Here is a 20,775-nt window from a genome sequence, read left to right on the forward strand (position 1 = left end):
GCCTCAAACTCACAGAGTGCTGTCTGCCTCTGTCTCCTGAGTGCTGGGTGTGGTACCAGCACCTGGCTCTGATCTGGGACTGTAAAGCCTCCCGTCATTCTCGTTGAGCTATCTGCATCCCGCTGAAGAGATGTGAGCTCGCAGCTGTACAGGCCGCCCGCCATGCCTTTGTTCCACCATCATGGATTCTAACCCTCGGAGACCCTAGGCCCAATTATATTCTTTCTTTTTCAAGTTACCTTATAAAGGGTGTTTTATCATAGCCATAGAAATGCAAGCTGGGAGGTGGTGGCTCATACCTTTAATCCCAGCACTTGGGACACAGAAGCAATTGGATCTCTGTGAGTTGGAGGCCAATCTGGCTACTTGGCTAGCCCTGGCTGCCCTGGAACTCACAGAGACCCACCTGCCTTCTGAGTGCTGGAATTAAAGGTGTCTGCCACTATGCCTGGCTTGATCATCAACTATTTTTGTTGTTTTTTCAAGACAGTGTTTCCCTGTGAAGCCTTGGCTGTCCTGGAACTTTCTTTGTAAACCAGGCTGACCTCGAACTCAGAGTTTTGCCCGCCTCTGACTCCCGAGTACTGGGATTAAAGGCGTGCACCACCACTGCCCAGCTATCATCCAAATGTATGATGCTCTCCTTTATCTCAGTACTCAGGAGGTGGAAACAGGAGTCCTATGTGAGTTTGAGCTCAGCCTGTCTACCTAGCGAGTGTTCTAGGACAGTCAGGACTATGTCAGGAGACCCTTTTTCAAACAAACAAACAAAATATTCAAAAATTACTTTTAGCCGGGCGGTGGTGGCGCACGCCTTTAATCCCAGCACTCGGGAGGCAGAGACAGGCGGATCTCTGTGAGTTCGAGGCCAGCCTGGTCTACAAGAGCTAGGTCCAGGACAGGAACCAGAAAAGCTACGGAGAAACCCTGTCTCGAAAAATCAAAAAAAAAAAATTACTTTTAAAAATTTGCAAATAAAAACATCACACATCACATCAAGGTAGTGGCACATGCCTTTGATCCCAGCAATTGGGAGACAGAGGCAGGCAGATCTCTGAGTTTGAAGTGAGTGAGTTCTAGGACAGCCAGGGCTACACAGAGAAACCCTTTCTCAGAAAAAAAAAGGAAAGAAAAAAAGAAAAAAAATTAACCAGAATCAAAATCTATCTAATTCAGTGAATTTCTGTGCAGTGAGACTGGCATTAAGAATGGTGCTGATGGGCGGTGGTGGCGCACGCCTTTAATCCCAGCACTCGGGAGGCAGAGGCAGCAGCAGGATCTCCGTGATTTTGAGGCCAGCCTGGTCTACAAGAGCTAGTTCCAGGACAGGCCCCAAAACTACAGAGCAACTCTGTCTCGGAAAAAGTAAAAAATGAAAAAGCAGAAAAATTAAAAATAGAACGGCACCGATGAGCTTCACATTAAAGTTTACATTTTTGATGTTGAATGTATCTTATGCATTTATCTACCAGCAAAAATAAAAGCCATGAGAGAATTAGAACTAGAAAAGCAATTAGCTTTATATTATCTTTCATAACTCATATCCATCCCCTGCATCCAGTTCTCCCTCAGTTATTCTTAGTATTTCAAGAACATGTGGCCTACTTAGGAGTCTTTGGCCGTGAGGATATTAATATTGGTCTGCTGGCATTAAATGACCAAACACAGGCTTTAAGATGCCAGAGTGGCAATTCTGGGTCCTGTCCCTTCATTATTATTGTTGTTGTTGTTATTATTATTATTATTAAGCTCAGAGCCCAATGAAAGCAGAATTGATTTATCTACTGTGAGCTTGAGCCATATCGGTTGCAGCAGACTGGGGTGGGGGTGGGGAGCCTAGTTTACAGCCCTGTGAACCACACGGAGCCTTATGTACTGAGAAGGAGCCTAGGTCTGATTTGTCTTGGTGGGGGAAGCTATCATCTCAGCAAGTAGCCACTGAAGGCCTGGAATGGGCCCAGCCTCCCTCAGGTCTCAGGGTAGAACTAGAATCGACCAAAGCCCTGCTCCCCAAGAGCTCACTCGGCTCTGCTTGGGTCGGCACGTCATCGGTGCTGTGATGGATGGACGCTACGTGAGCGAGCCGACTCAGGGGCGACCCCACTGGAGGAACGAGCAGCCTTCCAGCCTAGGAGATGAAAGAGAAAGGGGTTCCAGGGAAGAATCCAGCACAGGCAACCCGGGTATTTTTGTTATTGCTTTCTCATTTCATCCATAATAACCGACAAATGAAAAATGTATATACTCAAGGTGAACAATGTGTTGTATGTACACATTATACACCGATGATCAGGAGTTAATGAACACCCCACCCCCACAGTTAACGCGTGTGCCGACCGTCTTTTGTTGTGGGGTGATAGTGCCGGGACTACAGGCAGCTCCCTGATGCAGGAGCCCAAGATGGAGCTAAATACAGCGTCAGGAATTGGCATGGGGGTGGGGAGACATATGCTGGGCAAGGGATTGTCTTCCCCACTTAAACAGTACGGAGGCCTGGTCCATAAACTGAAATACAATCGGCACTCCTCGGGCCTGTGCAGGGGCAACAGCTGGGAATAGTTTCCACTCGAGACCCCAGCAGGTGCAGTTCCCAGGGGCTGTGTTCTGGCAAGAGAGAGAGGAGAGGACCATGGGGCCCCAAGTCCCCTGCCCCAGGCCCACCTCTTGCAGCTGCTCTGAGCCATCAAACCCCCCTGGAAAGCCTCCTCCCTTGCGTCTCTGATAGTAAAACGACAGCCTGTTTTAAAAGCTAGACTCCCACAGAAGCTGACAATGCCTCGTGGCAAGAAACAAGGCTCTAACTGTAGAGGCTGCTTTTAAAGTCCGGCATTCCATGATAAAGGCTATTACTTAATCCTTCCAAGGACCTCTTAGAGGGCTTTCTTATCTCTACCTGAACACAGAAGGTTGGGTAACTTGTCCAAGGTCAGAGAGTCATTAAATGCAGAACAAAGAGTGGAAAACAGCACGTGCCCTTTGTACCTAAAAACTGGTATCTGGATTCCACAACCACCACAAACCATGAGGTGGACTTCAAAGGGGGAAGATCCACACAGCAAAACAGCTTGGCAGCCAAAGCTTTCTAACAATGTAGGTTTTTATCAACACTATCAGTATTAGTATGTATGGGCGCCTGCATGCTACACACACACACACAGGGAGAGAGGAGGTTGTTTATGGGGGTGCTGGGGACTGAAGGTCCATTGTCAGGTTTGGGTGGCAAGCACCCTTACCCACAGAGTCGTCTCAGCCCCTAAAACAATTATTTATTTTTCTCACTCTTTGTGCCCTAAACTGTTTAGTCTGTCTCGCTAATCCAGAATGGCACACACCTGCAAGACACAGTGTCCGGGCGCTTTTTCCGCCCCGCTGGCTTTACAAAAAATGTCAGAAAACACACCAAAAATGTAACTTATTTTTAAATATATTTATCTTAAAAACCAGCAAACAGCTGTTTCTTGTTCCAGCCCTTTCACACAAGCCTCAAATCACTATGAATGACTCCCACTGTCCTTGGAATTGCCCGAGTTAAAATTTATGTCTCTTTAAATTCATGCTTGACTGGACTCCGCGTTTTGCCTATCCTGTTGCCTCGGTCTCTTTCCCGCCCTCCTTCGCCTCACGTTCCTTAGCACAGCCCCACACCATCCATGTGTCCCACACTGGGTTTTTTTTCTCTCTTGAGACAGGGCCTCATTATGCAGCCCAGGCTGGCTTGGAATTCAGTCATCTTGCCTGAATCTCCCCAGTGCAGGGATTACACGTCTACAGCACATCTGGCTGAAAATGTAACATTTTGACAGCTAACCTTCTCTATTGTTCCCAGCTCTATCTCAGGATGTGACCTAATGACACAGGTGCCTCAGGTCCTGGGCAGGAACTACTCCATACAAAAGAGTAAGCACCCAACAGTGAAGTAAACTAACTCCTCAAATCACAAAGGCCATTATTTAATTGAAAGGATATATATATAATTTTTTGTTTGTTTGTTTTTTTGAGACAAGGTTTGTGTAGCCCTGGCTGTACTGTCACTCGCTCTGTAGACCAGGCTGGCCTCGTTTACCTGCCTCTGCCTCCTGAGAGCTGCGATTAAAGATGTGTATTAGCACCACCTGGCTCAAATTCCTAATTTTTTAAAAATTTATTTTTATATGTATGTTCTATCTACATATATACACCATGTGTGCCTGGTGCCTGCAGAAGTCAAAGAGGGCGCTGGATTGGTTACCTGGAACTGCAGTTAGGAATGGTTGGAAGGCACCATGTGAGTACTGGGAACCTAACCCAGGTCCTCTGCAAGAGCAAGTGCTCTCAACCATCTCTCCAGTCCCAATTCTGAACTTGGTTTGTTTTTCGAGACAGGGTTTCTCTGTGTAGCTTTGGAGCCTGTCCTGGAACTCACTCTGTAGACCAGGCTGGCCTCAAACTCAAAGAAACCTGCCTGCCTCCTGCCATTCAGCCCAATTCTTAATTTTAAAAAGAGTTAATCTGGGGGCTGGAGAGATGGCTCACTGGTTAAGAGCACTGACTGCTCTCCCAGAGGACCCTGGTTCAATTCCAGGCACCCACATGGTAGTTCACAACTGTCTGTAACTCCAGTCCTGGGGAATCTGACACTCACATGGACACACACGCAGGCACAGGTCAAAGCTGGTTATATCCCACTGTGTACGGCATCCTGTGTTTTTCACACAGAGAAATCCCGGGGGATCCAGCTTCCAGGTCCTGCAGACAGGTATGCAGGAATGGAATTACTAGCTCACAGGGCTAATTTAAAGTTTCCTCTTCTTACTGTCAGGTGCTCTAAACGCACAGGCTTGGTCTGCCTCTGCCCAGCCCAGAACTGCACACATTCAGAAGAGCAAAGTCCAGGCCTCTCTCTGCTGTGCTAAGAGCCACAGATCTTTTCAAGCAACTTAGTTTATTTCTAAATTTTCACATTCTCATCAGCAGGGCATAATGGTCCCGATTTCTCTATGCTCGACATCTATTTTAATAGTAGTGGTCCTACTGGGTGTGAGGTAGTATCTTGGTGTGACTGTATTTTCAACAGATTTTCTTACAGCTTTTGGTTCAGAGCAAAATTGAGAAAATGCAGCAACTTCTATATGAAGAATCAGCCCTTACACAGAGACACCCTGATACCTTCCCCTGAAGGCCCATTACGATCAATGAACCTCTGTGAGCACATGGTCCCCCAAAGTCCTCACTTACATTAGGGTTTACTCTTATTTCACATTTTCCCAATTTGGACAGATGGCTCATGACCCGTATCCACATCCAGTGTACCAGAGTGGCCTCATGACCTTAACACTGTAACCACCCTACCATGTGAACTTTACATATCTGTGTACCATGTATGTGCCTACTGCCTCTGGGGCCAGAAGAGGGTATGAGAGCCCCTGGAGCTGCCGTAAGAAGGTTCTGAGGCACCATGTGATGGAACCAATCCCAAGCCCCCTGCAGGAGCAGTAGCGAGCGCTCTTACCCACTGAGCCATCTCTGCAGCCTGCCACTTCAGCTTTACCTGTAGTCCCGGAACCCACAGAACCCAGGAACTCAGCCAGCCCTCTTCCAATGAGCCACACTGCCAGGTTCTAACTTACTGATACCACTTTTTTGAGGACACCCGTATCATACAATGGGAATCACGAATGTCACCTTTGAGATTTGGCCCTTCCGTTCAGGAATATCCCTCTGCATCTGCTGTGACTCATTTTTTTTTTAAGTACTAGATATTCCGTTGTATCATTTACCCTTTCATCTACTTTGTTGCTTCCAAGCTTTGACAATCACAAAGCTTGCCACTCACAGCCCTACTGGATTTGAGCCCACGTCTAATGCCCCTGGGGAAATATAAAGAGGCAAGATTGCCAAAAGACGCTGTATGTTTAGTTTTCTTAACTACTGATTGGCTGTCTTCCCAAGTGGCTGAGCCATCTTTTGTTCTCATGAACGATGCTGTCCTTGCCCCGCTCCATTCCACCTGCATGTGTTGTTTTGGCTTCTGGAGTCGCAGCAGTGCAGAGGACATCTCTCACACACATTGCCACGGCTGCTGTTTATTTCTGAGACAAGGTTTCACTATGTACTCCTGGTTAGCCTGGCACTTCCTGCACATGGCTTTCAGTTATCTTGTAATCAAATCAATTGTCTACTGTTTTATTTCTTATTCCATTTATTTTTCACAGTGTGTACAGTCCTGCATGGAGGTCACAGGACAACTTGCAGGATCAGCTGCTTCCTTCCACGCTGTGGTCCCAGGACAGTAGAAGAGTTTGTGTGGTTTTCATGTGTAGTTTCCCCACGATTAGGATATTTGCCCAAGCCTGTTGCTCTACGGCAGCCAATCACAACAAACGCTATTTTCAAGACGTTCTAAAAACAAACTTGATGTCTTTTAAAAAGCTCTCTCCACACTCAGGAAAGGCCCTCCCCTGTGTCAGCTTGAGGGGGCAGCTGGCTGTGTGCACAGCCCTCAAAGGCAAGCTTGCCTTCTAGAGCAGCCAGCTGCCAGACCAGAAGGGAAGCCAGGGTAAGGATAGATACACTGGTCCAGCTGTCAGAGGAAAAGGACAAGCTCGCCCCCTAGTGACAAGTAGAGACAATAGAAGGAAAAAATATTACAAAGGCACATGCAAACACAAAGACAAAAAAGAAAACTGCACAGCCACCATGATGAGTACATTCCATCCTGCCAGGATCTGGAGAACAGGAGCACAACAGATTAAAAAGTCAACTGAAATAGCTCATTCATCTGGACAGTTTAACAAGTTCAGTCCTGCCTGACACAGTGGGCTGAGGCAAGGCTGGGAGTTTTAAGGCCAGCATAGATAGCACAAAGGCCTGTTCAAAAAAGAAGCAGCCAGACAGTTAATCCCAGCACTTGGGAGGCAGAGGTAGGTGGATCTTTATGAGTTCAAGGTCAGCCTGGTCAACAAGGCAAGTACTGGGATAGCCAGGACTGTAACACAGAGAAATCCTGTCTCGAAACACTCTGCCCACACTCCCAAAAGGAAAAGGTTCTGTTCAGTGCACAGCTTTGTGCTGTTGTCAGATCCCAAGTGGCAGCTGCTTCAGGAGTCATCTGTCTTCCCATGAGGAGCAGAAGCAGCTGAGGAGGGTAATTTTGAACTACAAATGTCTTGTCTAGAGGAAGGGACGCTTAGGTTTTGTTTCCTAACCACCAGGCATACTATAACCACCTTCAACCTTCACTTGGCACACAGCTCCTGATCCGTGTAAATCTGCTGAAAGGCCTGACTGGAAAGGCAAGAAGCCCACACCGTGGTTACATAAGGTAGAGGGCGGCAGTCGTGACTGCGGCTGTTCTTAGCTCCTCAGGACCTCTGTTATGCAAATTAGGACACTTTCTAATTTTCAAGCTCTTCTGACTGATTCTTTGAGGCCTGTGGCTGCTAAATTTCCCAGCTTCTCTTTGTTTCCCCAACCCCAAAAGGCTCCTCAGTTTGCCCCTATTTTTCAGAGGTCCAGTTTAGAAATTAAGGCTCCCATAACACAGGTGTCTTCGCAGAATACCCACAAAGGATTATTTACTAAAACACACACTTCCAGCCCCTCCCAGCAGGTGACACTCTGGAGCAGATGGCACTGACTGACATAAGGGCTCATCCGGTTTCATAGCAGAGGTGTCAGTGTCAAGCTGTCCCTTGCTTGGAAGGGAGGGTGGGCCACACATTACCCAAACGTTAAAGGTTGGACGTTTTTCTGTTGTTCTTTGTGGAGCTGCTGGGCCCTATTTTTCAGCATTTCGGCCTTGGCCTCGTCCTTATCAACACCATCCCCCAGTTTATACATGCGGCTGGCATTGGCGCAGGCCCAGATGTGGCCCAGGTCACAGGCCTTCATTGAATATTTACACGCCAGAGCCATGTCCTTGGGAAAGCCAGGGGCACCCTGTAGAAACATGGCGCTGAGGTTGAAGCAGCTGGCTGCATAGCCGCCATCACAGGCTCTAGTGTAGTAGTCCCTGGCCTTCCCCAGGTCAGGCTGGCCGTCCTCGTTGACCTGTCCATCGTGTGCCAGGAGCCCAACATTGTGACAGGACTCCACAGACTTCTTCCCTGGCTTCTCACAGGCCTTCAGAAAGCAGGCAGACGCAGCCTTTAGGTCCTGACTCAGGCCACCTACAGACACAGAAAACAAAGGAAAGGTACGCTCAAGGGCTGGGCAGAGAGCTCAGTGGTAGAGCTCTTGCCTAACAATATCAGAGGGCCTGGGTTCAATCCCCAGTACCTCTACCACCCCAAAACCAGGGCTGAACCTATTTGTGTCTGGCCAAGGTTAAAGAACCATCCCTGAGTCAAGCCCTGTGAGCTAAAGTAAGATGGAGGAAGGGAGCCCTGGACTCTTTGGTTCACATGATCTCTTATGAGGAAGCCAAGCCAGGAAGAGACAAGTCAGCTTAGAGCACCAGAGACTACCATGTGAGGCTACGGTGAGAACACTGCATTTTAAAATAAGCAACTGAATGTTTCTTAATCTAAATATACAGTTGGCCTCCATATTTATGAGCTCTGCATATGCAGATCCCATCAGTTATGAACACGATTACAGCATTCAACCCAGACACCAGCTGCAAATTTATCCGACCACGGACTGAAAATATTCAGGGAAAAAACATGTCTGTGCTAAAAATGTATGGACTTTCCCTGTCATTCCCAGCACAGTACATGGGGCAACTATTACAGTAGTGTTTACACTGTATTAGGTAGCACAGCTAGAAATGATTTGAAGGGAAGGAAGGATGTGTGGGTGTTTATGCCAATTCTCTGTGTGCAAGATTTGGAGTACCTAAAGGAAGACTCTGATCCTACAAAGCTCCTGGAAATAATCTCCCAGGGCAGAAAAACAACAACAACAACAACAACAACAAAAAGCTAAAGCTAAGGTGTGTGTGGCTTAACACCTTTAATCCCAGCACTTGGGAGGCAGAGGCAGGGGGATCTCTGTGAGTTCCAAGACAGTCAGAGCTACCTAATAGAGAGACCCTATTACAAACAAAACAAAACAAACTAAAAAAAAAGACAGGAATGACTTGGAGCTGGGAATGGTGATATATGCCTATAATGCTATATTACCCTAGCACTGAGGAAGTAGAGGCAGGAGAATCCAAAGTTTGAGATCACCTAAGCTACATAATAAAGTTGTTTCAAAAAAAAAAGTTGCAATCAACCTTTTCTTATTTATTCACAGTATGGCGGTATGAAAGCAAATGCCCCTCAAAGGGAGTGACACTATTAGGAGGTGTGGCCTTGTTGGACAAAGTGTGTCACTGTGGAGGCTGACTTTATATATATGCTCAAGTCACACCCAGGGAGACCACTTCCTGTTGCCTGCACAAGATGAAGAACTCTCGGCGACCTCTCCAGCACCATGACTGCCTGCACGCAGCCATGTCCCATGATGATAATGGACTGGACCTCTGAGTTGTAAGCCACCTAATTAAATGTTTTCCTTTATAATAGTTGCTGTGGTCATGGTGTCCCTTCACAGTCACAGGGACTGCGGTATTGCTGTGATAGGCTGGACCACGTTTCTATTTGGAGTAATAAGGACTTCGTGAGTGTGGGTTAGCAAAGCATTAAGTGTTGCTAATGGGCCATACTAGTAGGAGCAGGGGAGACAGTGGTGCTGGGAGTTATCTGAACCATCGGGTCCTGGCTCAAGAGGTTTCAAAGAAAAAGAATATTAATATGTAGCCTAGAGATAGTTCTTGTGATATTTTGGTGAAGATTTTGCCTGCTTTTTGACCCTGTCTGAAGAATCTGCCTGAGACAAAAGTGACAAGGTTAGGATTAATTCCGATGGCAGAGGAAATCTTGAAAAAGCCTAGTATTGTTATTGTATGGTTATTACTGGTCACTCTTATAAAGGTTTATAATGAGAAGGAACAGGCTGAGCATGGAAAAATATTTGAGAAAAGGAACATCACAAAGTGGAATGAGTTGGGCAGTGGTTGCGCATGCCTTTAATCCCAGCACTTGGGAGGCAGAGGCAGGAGGATCTCTGTGAGTTTCGAGGCCAGACTGGTACCAGGACAGGTCGGCTCCAAAGCTACACAGAGAAACCTTTTCCTGAAAAAAAAAAAAAAAGAAAGAAAAGAAAAAGTGGAAGGAATTTCTCTGGCCAAGAAGATAAACGGATTAAGAAATGGAATAAAGGGAGTGGTGACCTCCGAACAAGATCCCACCTAGCTAAATTTCCAACTTGTGAAAAGGATTAAAGAGAAGCTTAGAGCTGTATGTAGTGATGCAGGCCTTTAATCCCAGCTCTGAGAAAAGAGAAGCTGGAAGATCTCTGAAGCCATCCTAGTCTACAGATCCAGTTTCAGGACAGCCAACTTAGGCCGTGGAAGAAATGATCAAAACCAGAAAGTTGATGAAGATGTAACTGAATGAGCCATGTTCCAGCCCCAGCAGAACTTGGCAACTTGAGACACATGATTCTGGCTTTAGAGTTAAAGACAGAAGAAAGGGGCTATGGAATTCGCCTCTGTGTCTAAGGGAAGCCGCTGAGACCAGACATGTGTCAAGGGGGTCCCTGAATGAAGGCCTAGAGAGGGCGTTTTGTGAAGCTGTCAAGTTGAAGCTTGGATTGCATTGGAGACCCCAGGATACTGGAGATGCCAAAGCCATGGGATACCTGCCAAAAAAAGCTGCTAACAGGGAGTAGAACCAGTCCAAGAGGAAGAAGGGTACAGCAGTCAACAAAATTGAAAGGACCGGAGATCTGAAGAGTATTTTGACATGGAGATGCAGAGTTTGGAGTTTGCCCAGCAGGTTTTCAGTCTTTTCTGGTCTAATATTTCCTCACTATGCTTCCTTCCCTATGTTTTGGAATGGTAATGTATAACCTGTGCCATTATATGTTGGAAGTATGTGACCTGCTTTTTGATTCTGACTTACAGGGGATTACAGTTAAGAGACTGCACGAATGTCGGAAGAGACTTTGAACTTTCTTTCTTTTTTTTTTTTGCTTTTTCGAGACAGGGTTTCTCTGTGGCTTTGGAGCCTACCCTGGAACTAGCTCTGTAGACCAGATTGGTCTCGAACTCACAGAGATCCGCCTGCCTCTGCCTCCCGAGTGCTGGGATTAAAGGCGTGCGCCACCATCGCCCGGCGACTTTGAACTTTCTAAACTTATTTTCTGAGGGCAGGTGAGCGCCTGCATGTATATATGTGTATCACATGCATGCCAGGTACCTGCAGAGGCCAGAAGAGGCATCAAACCCCTAGAATTGGAGTTATGGATAGTTGTAACTGCCATGTGGGTGCTGGGAAAGAAATGCAGGTCTCCTAGGAGAACAGCCAGTTGAATCACTGAGTCATTGCTCCAATCCTTTTTGGATTCTCTGTTGGGTTACTTACCCTGAAGAAAGCTAAAGGTAGATCATTAGGAGACTTGAGCACAGCAGGAGGGCATAGAGAGCTCACAGTCACTGGGATCAGAGTCCCCAGACAGCAGCTGACCAAGCCAAGGCCTTTGCAGTCAGGCCAGGGAGTAAGTCAGCATCTAAAGGGCAACTTCAATCCACTGCAGTACTACTTCCCTTGCCAGTGTTTTGACCAAGGCACCCAGCTAAACCAACCCCAAATTCCTATAGAATTTGCCATAGAAACAAAGAGGGAACCTTGGTATCTGGCAAAAACTTAGCATTACTTAAGATCTAATGCCAACTGGGGCGTGAGAAGAAATATAAGGGCACAATTACTCAGTTCTTATTCTGTGCTCAGCACATCCTGACAGCTTTACTGTATTTTATTTTTAAATCTTATTTAGAGTATTCTGCTTGTGCATATGCGTATGCACCGTGAGTGCACCTAGTGCTTGAGGTCAGAAGTTGAAGTCCCTGGAACTGGAGTTACAAATGGTTGTGAACCTGGGTCCTCTGCAAGAACAAGTGCTTAACAGCTGAGCCACCTCTACAGCCCACATACTAATATCTTTACCTGAATTGCCCGGAGTAACTCCATTTTGTCCTAGATTATCTAATGACACCCCGAGCGCCACATCCTGCCAAGCAGAATGTTCTCCTGCGGCTTCCGGAGGGCCATTGTCTTACAACATCAAACAAACTGTTCTAACAAACTAACCTCCTCAGACAGGCACACAGACATCCCACCCCACCCTCCCATGCCTCTGACGTGATGTGATTGTGTTTTGGATGTTAGAACCCCACCATGCTTCAATTTAGGTGGAGTTCTTTCTGGTATGAGCTTGTTCTCAGTCAGTAGCAAATAAAGGATTCTTCATTGGCCTTGTATTCTCAGTGGTCTGTAATCTGCTCAAGTGTGTGTTTCATACTGACACTCTCTATCTTTCACAATAAAACTATGGAGCAAGAACTATTTCATTTCTTTTTCTTTTGAATTCTGAGGCAGGATCTCAATCTGTAACCCAACTACATTAAGTCCAGGCTCTGTAAACCCCAGTTTACAGGTGCTAAAACTGGAACACAGAGTTAAAAGTGACTAGCTAAGGCTGGGATGGTTGTCATGCCTAATTGTCAGGGGTCATGCAAGGGAACCAACAGGCAGCATGGAAGGAACCCATGGAACAATGGCTGGGCGGGCAGCAAAGCCATGTCCGAGTGAGCCTTCAAGCGGGAGAGCCGCAGGGACTACATGTCCTATTGAGCACAGCTCTGCTCACTGCCCATCATAATCTATGGGTTACATGAAAACTCTCCGGGGTTTCTAGCCCCTCACTGGGCAGTGTTACTGGTACTTAAAATAACAGTGATTGACTTTTTCCAAGCACTGCTGCTGGAACAGATTGACGACTCAACCACCATTCTGAGAAAGACTCTAGACATATGAATTGCTGGTAATATTAAGTTAAGATGTTTTTGTTAATGGCTTTGAGATAGAAAATCTTGGGGGACAATTTATAAAGTTTAGAAAGACACACTTTAAATAGTTGAATAAGGGACTCACTGATGTCAAGGAACAAAAACAATTGCAGCCTGGCCACTGCTGGCTGATGTATCTTTCTTGCAACAATAGCCTGATGATCAAAGACAATGATTAATTACTTGTAACCATTTCTGCTCTCAACTTCCTGATAGGATTTAATAAAAAACACTGTTGATGAGTGGTTATGCACCCTAAGGACTTAAAGCAGAAATGACTGATTGTTTTTCATATGTGGAAGTTTAGATTTGTGATTCTTTTCAGATTTTTATAAGATTACCTTTTGAGATAATTAAATAACTGATTTTTTTTATTTTTGTTTTTTGGTAACTGCAAAATGCAGCCTGCTGGTAAAAGAATTAGCTAAGTAAGGTACTGTTGGGAATATTATTTTAAGGTGTGTTACTTTTGTTTATGTTGCATTTGTTTAACTCCATGAAGCTGTGATACTTTTTCTGTCTAGGAAACCTAATATTCAAATAAAGATCTGAATGGCTAATAGCAAGGCAGGAGAAAGGATAGGCGGGGCTGGCAGGCATAGAGAATACAGAAGGAGAACACTGGGAGAAGGGATTTGGAGTAGTAGCCCAAGAAGAAGAAGGACTTCAGGGGTCAGGCACCCAGCTACACAGCAATCCACAGAGTAAGATTTAAGCTTGGTGGTGGTGGTGGTGGCACACACCTTTAATCCCAGCACTTGAGAGGCAGAGGCAAGTGGATCTCTGTGAGTTCAGGGCCAGCCTGGTCTATAAGAGCTAGTTCCAGGACAGCCAGGGCTGTTACACAAAGAAACACTGTCTGGGGGGGGGGGTAAGATTTAAAGAAATAAGTGAATAGTAGAAACACAGAGGCCAAAGGGTAGATGGGATAATATAAGTTAAGAAACGCAGGCAAGAAACCAGCCAAGCTAAGGCCGGATGTTTATAATTAAGACGCTGTGTGTGATCCACTTTGGAGCTGGGTGGTGGGCCCCTAAAAGAGTTCAAATAGCATAACATCATATTACTACAAAGTATCTTGCTTATTCACACTTTGTGAGTCTATAACAAGTTGCTTGAGCCGGGCGGTGGTGGCGCACGCCTTTAATCCCAGCACTCGGGAGGCAGAGGCAGGCGGATCTCTGTGAGTTCGAGACCAGCCTGGTCTACAAGAGCTAGTTCCAGGAGAGGCTCCAAAACCACAGAGAAACCCTGTCTCGAAAAACCAAAAAAAAAAAAACAAAAAAACAAAAAAAAACAAGTTGCTTGGATATGAATGTATGTGGGTTCTTAGAGATAATTTGTTTCACCTGTAATATATAAGATGTTTACATAAGGGAAATGGAAAACATGATGTCTTTTATTTGTATTCATTGTAATCATTCTCTTAAAAATAGAATATAACCATACTGTAATTTTTATATTGCTTGAAAGATTTTTTGGGGGTATATACATGCTGTAAGGGAAAAAATAAAGAGACACAGAAGGGAAACATCAGGGTAGAAGGACAGAAAAAGAATAGAGTAGAACAAGCAACAGAAAGAATAATAAAAGGAAGAACTAATCTTTGGTCCGCAGAAAAGTCCTCAAGTGTCTGTTTGTCTGTCCAGCAGTTTGCCTGCTCTGCATTTCCTCTTCAGTTTCTCTGACCTGCTGAGGGCCTGCTATTTATCAGCACCCTAGTGAGATGCTGACATGTTGGAGGGAGGGTGTGTGTGTGTGTGTGTGTGTGAGAGAGAGAGAGAGAGAGAGGGGAGAGAGTGTGTGTGTTTCCAGTTCTCATTGGCCCCAGAGAATTAAGTTTTACTCCTTCAGATAGAAAGGTCAATTGAGTGATTAGTCCCACTGACTCCATGGCTCCCCTTCAATTCCTGAGCTACCAAAGGCTGGTCCTTCCAACAGCACCTAATCTGTAATTTCTCATTCAGGAAGCAGAGGCAGGAGGTTCCTGAAAATTCCAGGCCAGCTTGGACTACAAATTGAATTCTAGGCCAGTGTCTTAGGGTTTCTTTTTTTTTTTTTATTTTATTTATTATGTATACAATATTCTTCCTGTGTGTATGCCTGCAGGCCAGAAGAAGGCATCAGACCCCATTACAGATGGTTGTGAGCCACCATGTGGTTGCTGGGAATTGAACTCAGGACCTTTGGAAGAGCAGGCAATGCTCTTAACCTCTGAGCCATCTCCCCAGTCCCTGTCTTAGGGTTTCTATTGCTATGATTAAATACCATGACCAAAAACAAGTTGGGGAGGAAAGGATTCATCTGGCTTATTCTTCCATATCCATAATCCCACCCTTGGCTTTCTTTTTTCTTTTTCCTTTACTTTTTTGAGACAGGGTTTCTCCGTGTAACAGTCCTGGCTATGCTGGAACTCATTTTGTATACCATAGCCTGCTTTCTTATAGAACCCAAGACCATTACCTGCTCAGGGGTGGTCTCATACACAATGGGCTTAGCCTTCCCCCATCAATCACTAATTAGGCAAATGTCCTACATGCTGAGTGGTGGTGGCAACTTAACTTTAACCCCAGCACTTGGGAGGCAGGGGCAGGCAGATCTCTGTGAGTTCAAGGCCAGCCTGGTCTACAGAGCAAGTTCCAGGACAGGCTCCAAAGCTACACAGAGAAACTGTCTCAAAAAACCAAAACTCAATCAATCAAACAAACAAAAGCTAAAAACAAACAAACAAAAAAACCCAAAACAAAAAGAAAGAAAAAGAAATGTCCTACAGGTAGCCCTACAGCCTGATCTTATGCAGGCATTTTCTCAATTGAGATTTCCTTTCAGAGACCCTAGCCAGGGCAGCCAACAAAACTAGAGTAAAATCCTATCCTAAATAATGAGCTAGACCTGGTAGCTCATGCCTTTAATCCCAGCACTCAGAAGGCAGAGGCAGGCAGATCTCTGTGAGTGTGAGGCCAGCCTGGTTTACAGAGTGAGTTCCAGGACAGACAGGGCTGTAGAGAGACCCTGTCTAAAAATATTTTAATCATGAGCCAGAGACATGACTTGCTGCTGCCAACTCTGATGACCTGGGTTTGATTCCCAGAACCTACATGGTGGAATTGGAGAACCAACTTCTGTCAGTTGTCCTCTAATCTCCACATGTAGGACATGGTACATACCTGCCCCACACCAAAATAAATAAGTAAATGTAATTTTAAAAACTTCTTTAAGAAAAAGAAGAAAATTGGCTCAAGGTCCCACAATGTGCAAACAGTAACCTCAAAGGCTGCTTCACTTAAAGGGCCACTCTCTCCCACCACCTGCCTGTACTCTGTGAGGCATGTGGAGACGGCATCTTACCTTTTCCAGTCACATAATAGGCCCCCAGTTTATAGCAGCTGTCACTGTGCCCATTGTCCTCACAATTGAACTTCAGCACCTTGGCAGCTTCATCAAAATTCTTCTGGATCCCCTCCAGATAGTCCACCAGCCGATAGCAACCTAGGAGAGGGAAGAGTTGTTCATGCCAGCTGCTGCTGTTCAGTGGGTACAGGTAGAGCCAGATAGAGCCTAGCTCTTACTCAAATGGCTGTGTGCCGCTAGGCTGTGTGTAGCTAGGCTGTGTGCAGTTAGGCTGTGTGCCGCTAGGCTGTGTGTAGCTAGACGGCACAGCACTTGTTAGAGCGTGGGAGGCCCTCTGTTCAATCTCTAGCTCCGCAATAAAAATAACACAAGTAAGCTACAAAGGAGGGAACGGGCTAGGATTCGCTTTGCCTTTGTAAAAACATTACACAGAGGCACATGTTTGCACCTGCCTGGATGACTACAGGATGACGGGACATTCTGACACCGAAAATCATAACACATGTTATCTTTGTTTGTTTAATTCTATTTATTTCCTTGAGACAAGGTCTTATATAGCTTAGACTGGACCAGAACTCACTACGTCGCTGAGGCTGTCCGTCCCTCTGACCCTCCCTGCCTCCACTTCCTAGAGTGCCAGGATCACACCCAGGCGAGGCATGTGCTACCACACCCAGTTTAAACCAGGAACTGAACTTGGGGTGAACACGAGCACCCACATCCCCAGGCCTCAGCCCGTTCTCCACTCACAGCTCTGTATAGTCTCCACATAACACACACCAACTACCATGAACCCCTCAAACATCTCTACAGGATCAAGTTCCTGCCTTAGAAGGATGGACACACTGCAACCCAGGCTCCCTGTACAAACTTCATTCTGGAACCAGAGGCAGAGCACAGTGGTGAAAGAGTTGCCTAATACACGCAGAAGCCCTGGGTTTGAGTCTCAAGACTGCACCACAAGAATTAATTTGACTTAATTCTGACAGATCCTGACTTCGACCTTCCAAAAGAGAACTCTGTTTTCCCACCTTGCCTCCACTGACTACAAAATATATAAAACACTAGGAAAACAACTCTGCTTCTCTGGGCGTCAATCAATCCTACACTCAACCACCTCACTCACTACACAAAAGACGCCAGTTCTGTCTCAGATTTTTTTTTTTTTTTGGTTTTTCGAGACAGGGTTTCTCTGTGGTTTTGGAGCCTGTGCTGGAACTAGCTCTTGTAGACCAGGCTGGTCTCGAACTCACAGAGATCTGCCTGCCTCTGCCTCCCGAGTGCTGGGATTAAAGGCGTGCGCCACTACCGCCCAGCTGTCTCAGATCTTTTTTTTTTTTTTTTTTTTTTTTGGTTTTTCGAGACAGGGTTTCTCTGTGGCTTTGGATCCTGTCCTGGAACTAGCTCTGTAGACCAGGCTGGTCTCGAACTCACAGAGATCCACCTGCCTCTGCCTCCCGAGTGCTGGGATTAAAGGCGTGCGCCACCATCGCCTGGCTTCAGATCTTTTCATTAGCTATTACCTCTGCCTGGGAAAGACCTACAATGGTTTGTCCCCTTCTTTATAAGTTTATTCAAAAGCCATTCCATTGTGCAGTACCAGTTCTTTTATCCTAACCTGATTCGCATTTACTATTATCACATATTTCACTTATTTCCTTTGCGTGTTCACCATTGCAGCTCCGGTCCTTCCTCCCTAAACCCGCTGAGGGCTCCGCCCCTCCGCAGAAGCCCCGCCCCTGATACACCCCAAGTCCCCGCCCAAAGCTTGCTAGTGTCCCTTGACCGCGTCCTCAGGCGTCCTCCACCTGCCACGTGACCTCGTCCTAGCCAAACGCTCGCGCCCCTTCTCGGCACCCCAGCTGCGCGGGAGACGCTCACCATCCGGGTCCTTCTCGCGGTAGCACTGGTAGTGACACTCAAGCTTCATGTTCTCCAGGAAAGACTTCACCTGCTCCTCGTCTTGGAAGTCAACCAAGCCCGCCATGGCTCCGAATCCCACGAACCCGGACGTGGTCCCGCCCCCAAATCACGTGAGCTGCTCATTGGGCGGGGCTTGCCGCCTCGCGAGTGAGGTCAGCGCTCTGCGGGTCTCCGGATACAGACGCTCCCAACAGCCTTTGCGGTGAGGGCGGCTTTCTTCCCCATTTCTTCGTCTTTGTTGAAGGCTCGCTCCCGGTAGTCTACCTCCGCTTAAGTGAGGTAATTCTGCCCCATAGTGGTTTTCTCCCTGCAGTCGGGATCAGCCAGCCCTCCTGCAGTCCCAGTTCTAAAGCCGAGACAGCCGGGAGCTCCGATCCCTGTCTTCCCAGAGCTTGCAGCGTTGGGCTGGAGCTCACCGCCAAGTGCTCCCAGCCCTGCAAAATACAGAACTTGAGATTCATCAGGAAAGCTTTTGCGTATTCAGGCAGCATGCGTTTTGAGTAACTTGTGTGTCCAACATATGGCTGGAACACCTGACGAAAATAAGTCTCTGCTAGTGCCACGGGATGCATTTATCTCAATATTCTTTCTTGACCCATCAAGGTCACCACCATTAATGACGTGAGATGTGAAGGTGACCGCGAGTGATGGTAGTGACGTTGGTGATATCTGGTGCCGAGTGCTGAGTATTGAATCCGGCTTCAGAGTTTAACTTTTTTCCAAAGAGAAAGAACGAAGAGCTAGGGCTGGAGAGATGGCTCGGTGCTTAAGAGCACTGACTGCTCTTCCAGAGGACCCAGGTTCAATTCCCAGCATACACATGGCAGGCAGCTCACAACTACCTATAAATCCAGTTCCAGGGCGATCTGACACTTTCACACCAGTGCACATAGAGTAAAGTGAAATAAATCATAAAAAGTTAAAAAAAAAAGAATGAAGAGCTAGAGAGATGGCTCAGAGGTTAAAAACTCTGACAACACTCACAGAAGAGGGCACCAGATCTCATTGCAAATGTTTGTGAGCCACCGTGTGTCCTCTTCTGGAATGCAGGCAGAACGCTATATAAATAAATAAATAAATAAATAAATAAATAAATAAATAGTTATTTTTTAAAAATGTATTTAAACTGGGCAGTGATGGTGCACGCCTCTAATCCCAGTACTCAGGAGACAGAGGCAGGCGAATCTCCGAGTTCGAGGCCAGCCTGGTATAGAGTGAGTTCCAGGACAGCCAGGGATACACAGAGAAACCTTGTCTCGAAAAACCAAAAGAGATGGAGAGAGAGAGAGAGAAAGAATGAAGATTTAGCTTGGTAGCAGAGGGCATCCCTAGCATGTGCAGGAGTCCTAGGTTCGATCCCCAGCACCACGCAAAAGGAGAAGCGTGTCAAGGTGGGGCAAGGGGCTTCACCTGGATTTTTTTGTTTTGCTTTTTATTTTGAGTCTAAGTAAAATTTTTACAAACTACCCAAAAACAGTTCCTCCCTCCACCCACTAGGTCTAGGGCTTTTCTGTGGAACACAGTCCATGTTTTCCCAGTATCCGATATAGCGTGGCCTCACCACTAACTCATTTTAATGACAGATGGGGAGCGACTTACTTCAGCTAGTAAACGTCTTTGGAAATTCCCGATTTACTTATTTATTTATTTGGTTGGTTGGCTTTGGTTTTTTGAGGCAGGGTTTCTCTGTGTAGCAGCTCTGGCTGTCCTGGAACTCACATTGTAGACCAGACTAGCTTTGAACTCACAGAGTTCTGCCCATCTCTGCCTCCGACGTGCTGGGATTAAAGGTGTACGCCACCATTTTCCTTGGCATAGAATCTCACCGTGTAGTTCAGGACTACCTTTAACTTGAGAAGATCCTCTTGCATCAACCTACAGAGTACTATTACAGGTATAAGATACCACATCCAGCTACCCACATTCTTTTTTGTATCCCTGACCACCAGAGGGAACCCTCAGGAAACATGCCCCTGGAAGGGAAGGCCCGACCTTTGGTTTTGAGACTTCCTCCTTAGCCTGACCTTCAAGGCCCTGTGAAATCTTATCCTCTCAGTAAAGTTTGACATATATAACGACTACACCAACCCAAAATAGATCTAGAAACTTCTTCCTCAATGTTCCATATTACTTGATATATTCTGTATAATATGTTATGAAAGGACTAGTTTTGGAGGGTAGACAGATCTTAGCTGAGAATCACTATCCCACCCTGAGAGTGGAGCTCAGCGTTATAACTCCTGCCAATCTGCTTGAGATCCTAGGTTCAATCCCGGGGTGGGGGGAGGGGGGGAGTCAGTGAGATGGTGTGGCTCAAACTCCCCTCCTCCCACAAATAAACAAATATAAAAAAGTCCTTATCCTGTCCAAAAGCTAGGTGTAGCAGCTAGAGGATCAGGAGTTCAAAGTCATCCTGTTTTTTCTTCAGAGTCATCCTTGACTATATACTAAGTTGAGGTCAACCTGAGCTATGTAGTGAGACACCGTCTCAAAAAAACAGAAACAGAACAAACAAAACCAGTGTGTGGAGGGAAGTAAGACTTCCTGTGGTGATATTTTGTTTGTGCTATAGCAAATAAAGCTTGCCTAAGAGTGAGAGTGTGGCCATAGAGGCCAGGCAGTGGTGG

The 20,775-nt window shown here is 46.2% G+C and overlaps 1 protein-coding gene across 1 annotated transcript; it reads right to left on the bottom strand.

The window, feature by feature from the left end:
- Positions 1-6,023: 6,023 nt before the first annotated feature.
- Positions 6,024-18,332, bottom strand: LOC121448827 (cytochrome c oxidase assembly factor 7). The gene is made up of 3 exons (XM_041653065.1): positions 18,107-18,332; positions 16,223-16,363; positions 6,024-8,147 (listed from the first exon to the last, which is right to left on the bottom strand). Exons 1-3 carry the CDS (start codon positions 18,210-18,212, stop codon positions 7,699-7,701), a joined length of 696 nt encoding a protein of 231 aa, XP_041508999.1. The 5' UTR covers positions 18,213-18,332; the 3' UTR covers positions 6,024-7,698.
- Between the last annotated feature and the right edge of the window lie 2,443 nt (positions 18,333-20,775).

This window comes from Microtus oregoni, unplaced genomic scaffold (genome assembly GCF_018167655.1).
Source record: "Microtus oregoni isolate MIOR12 unplaced genomic scaffold, Mior012 000005F_ref0000423, whole genome shotgun sequence".
Classification (NCBI taxonomy): Eukaryota; Metazoa; Chordata; class Mammalia; order Rodentia; family Cricetidae; genus Microtus; species Microtus oregoni.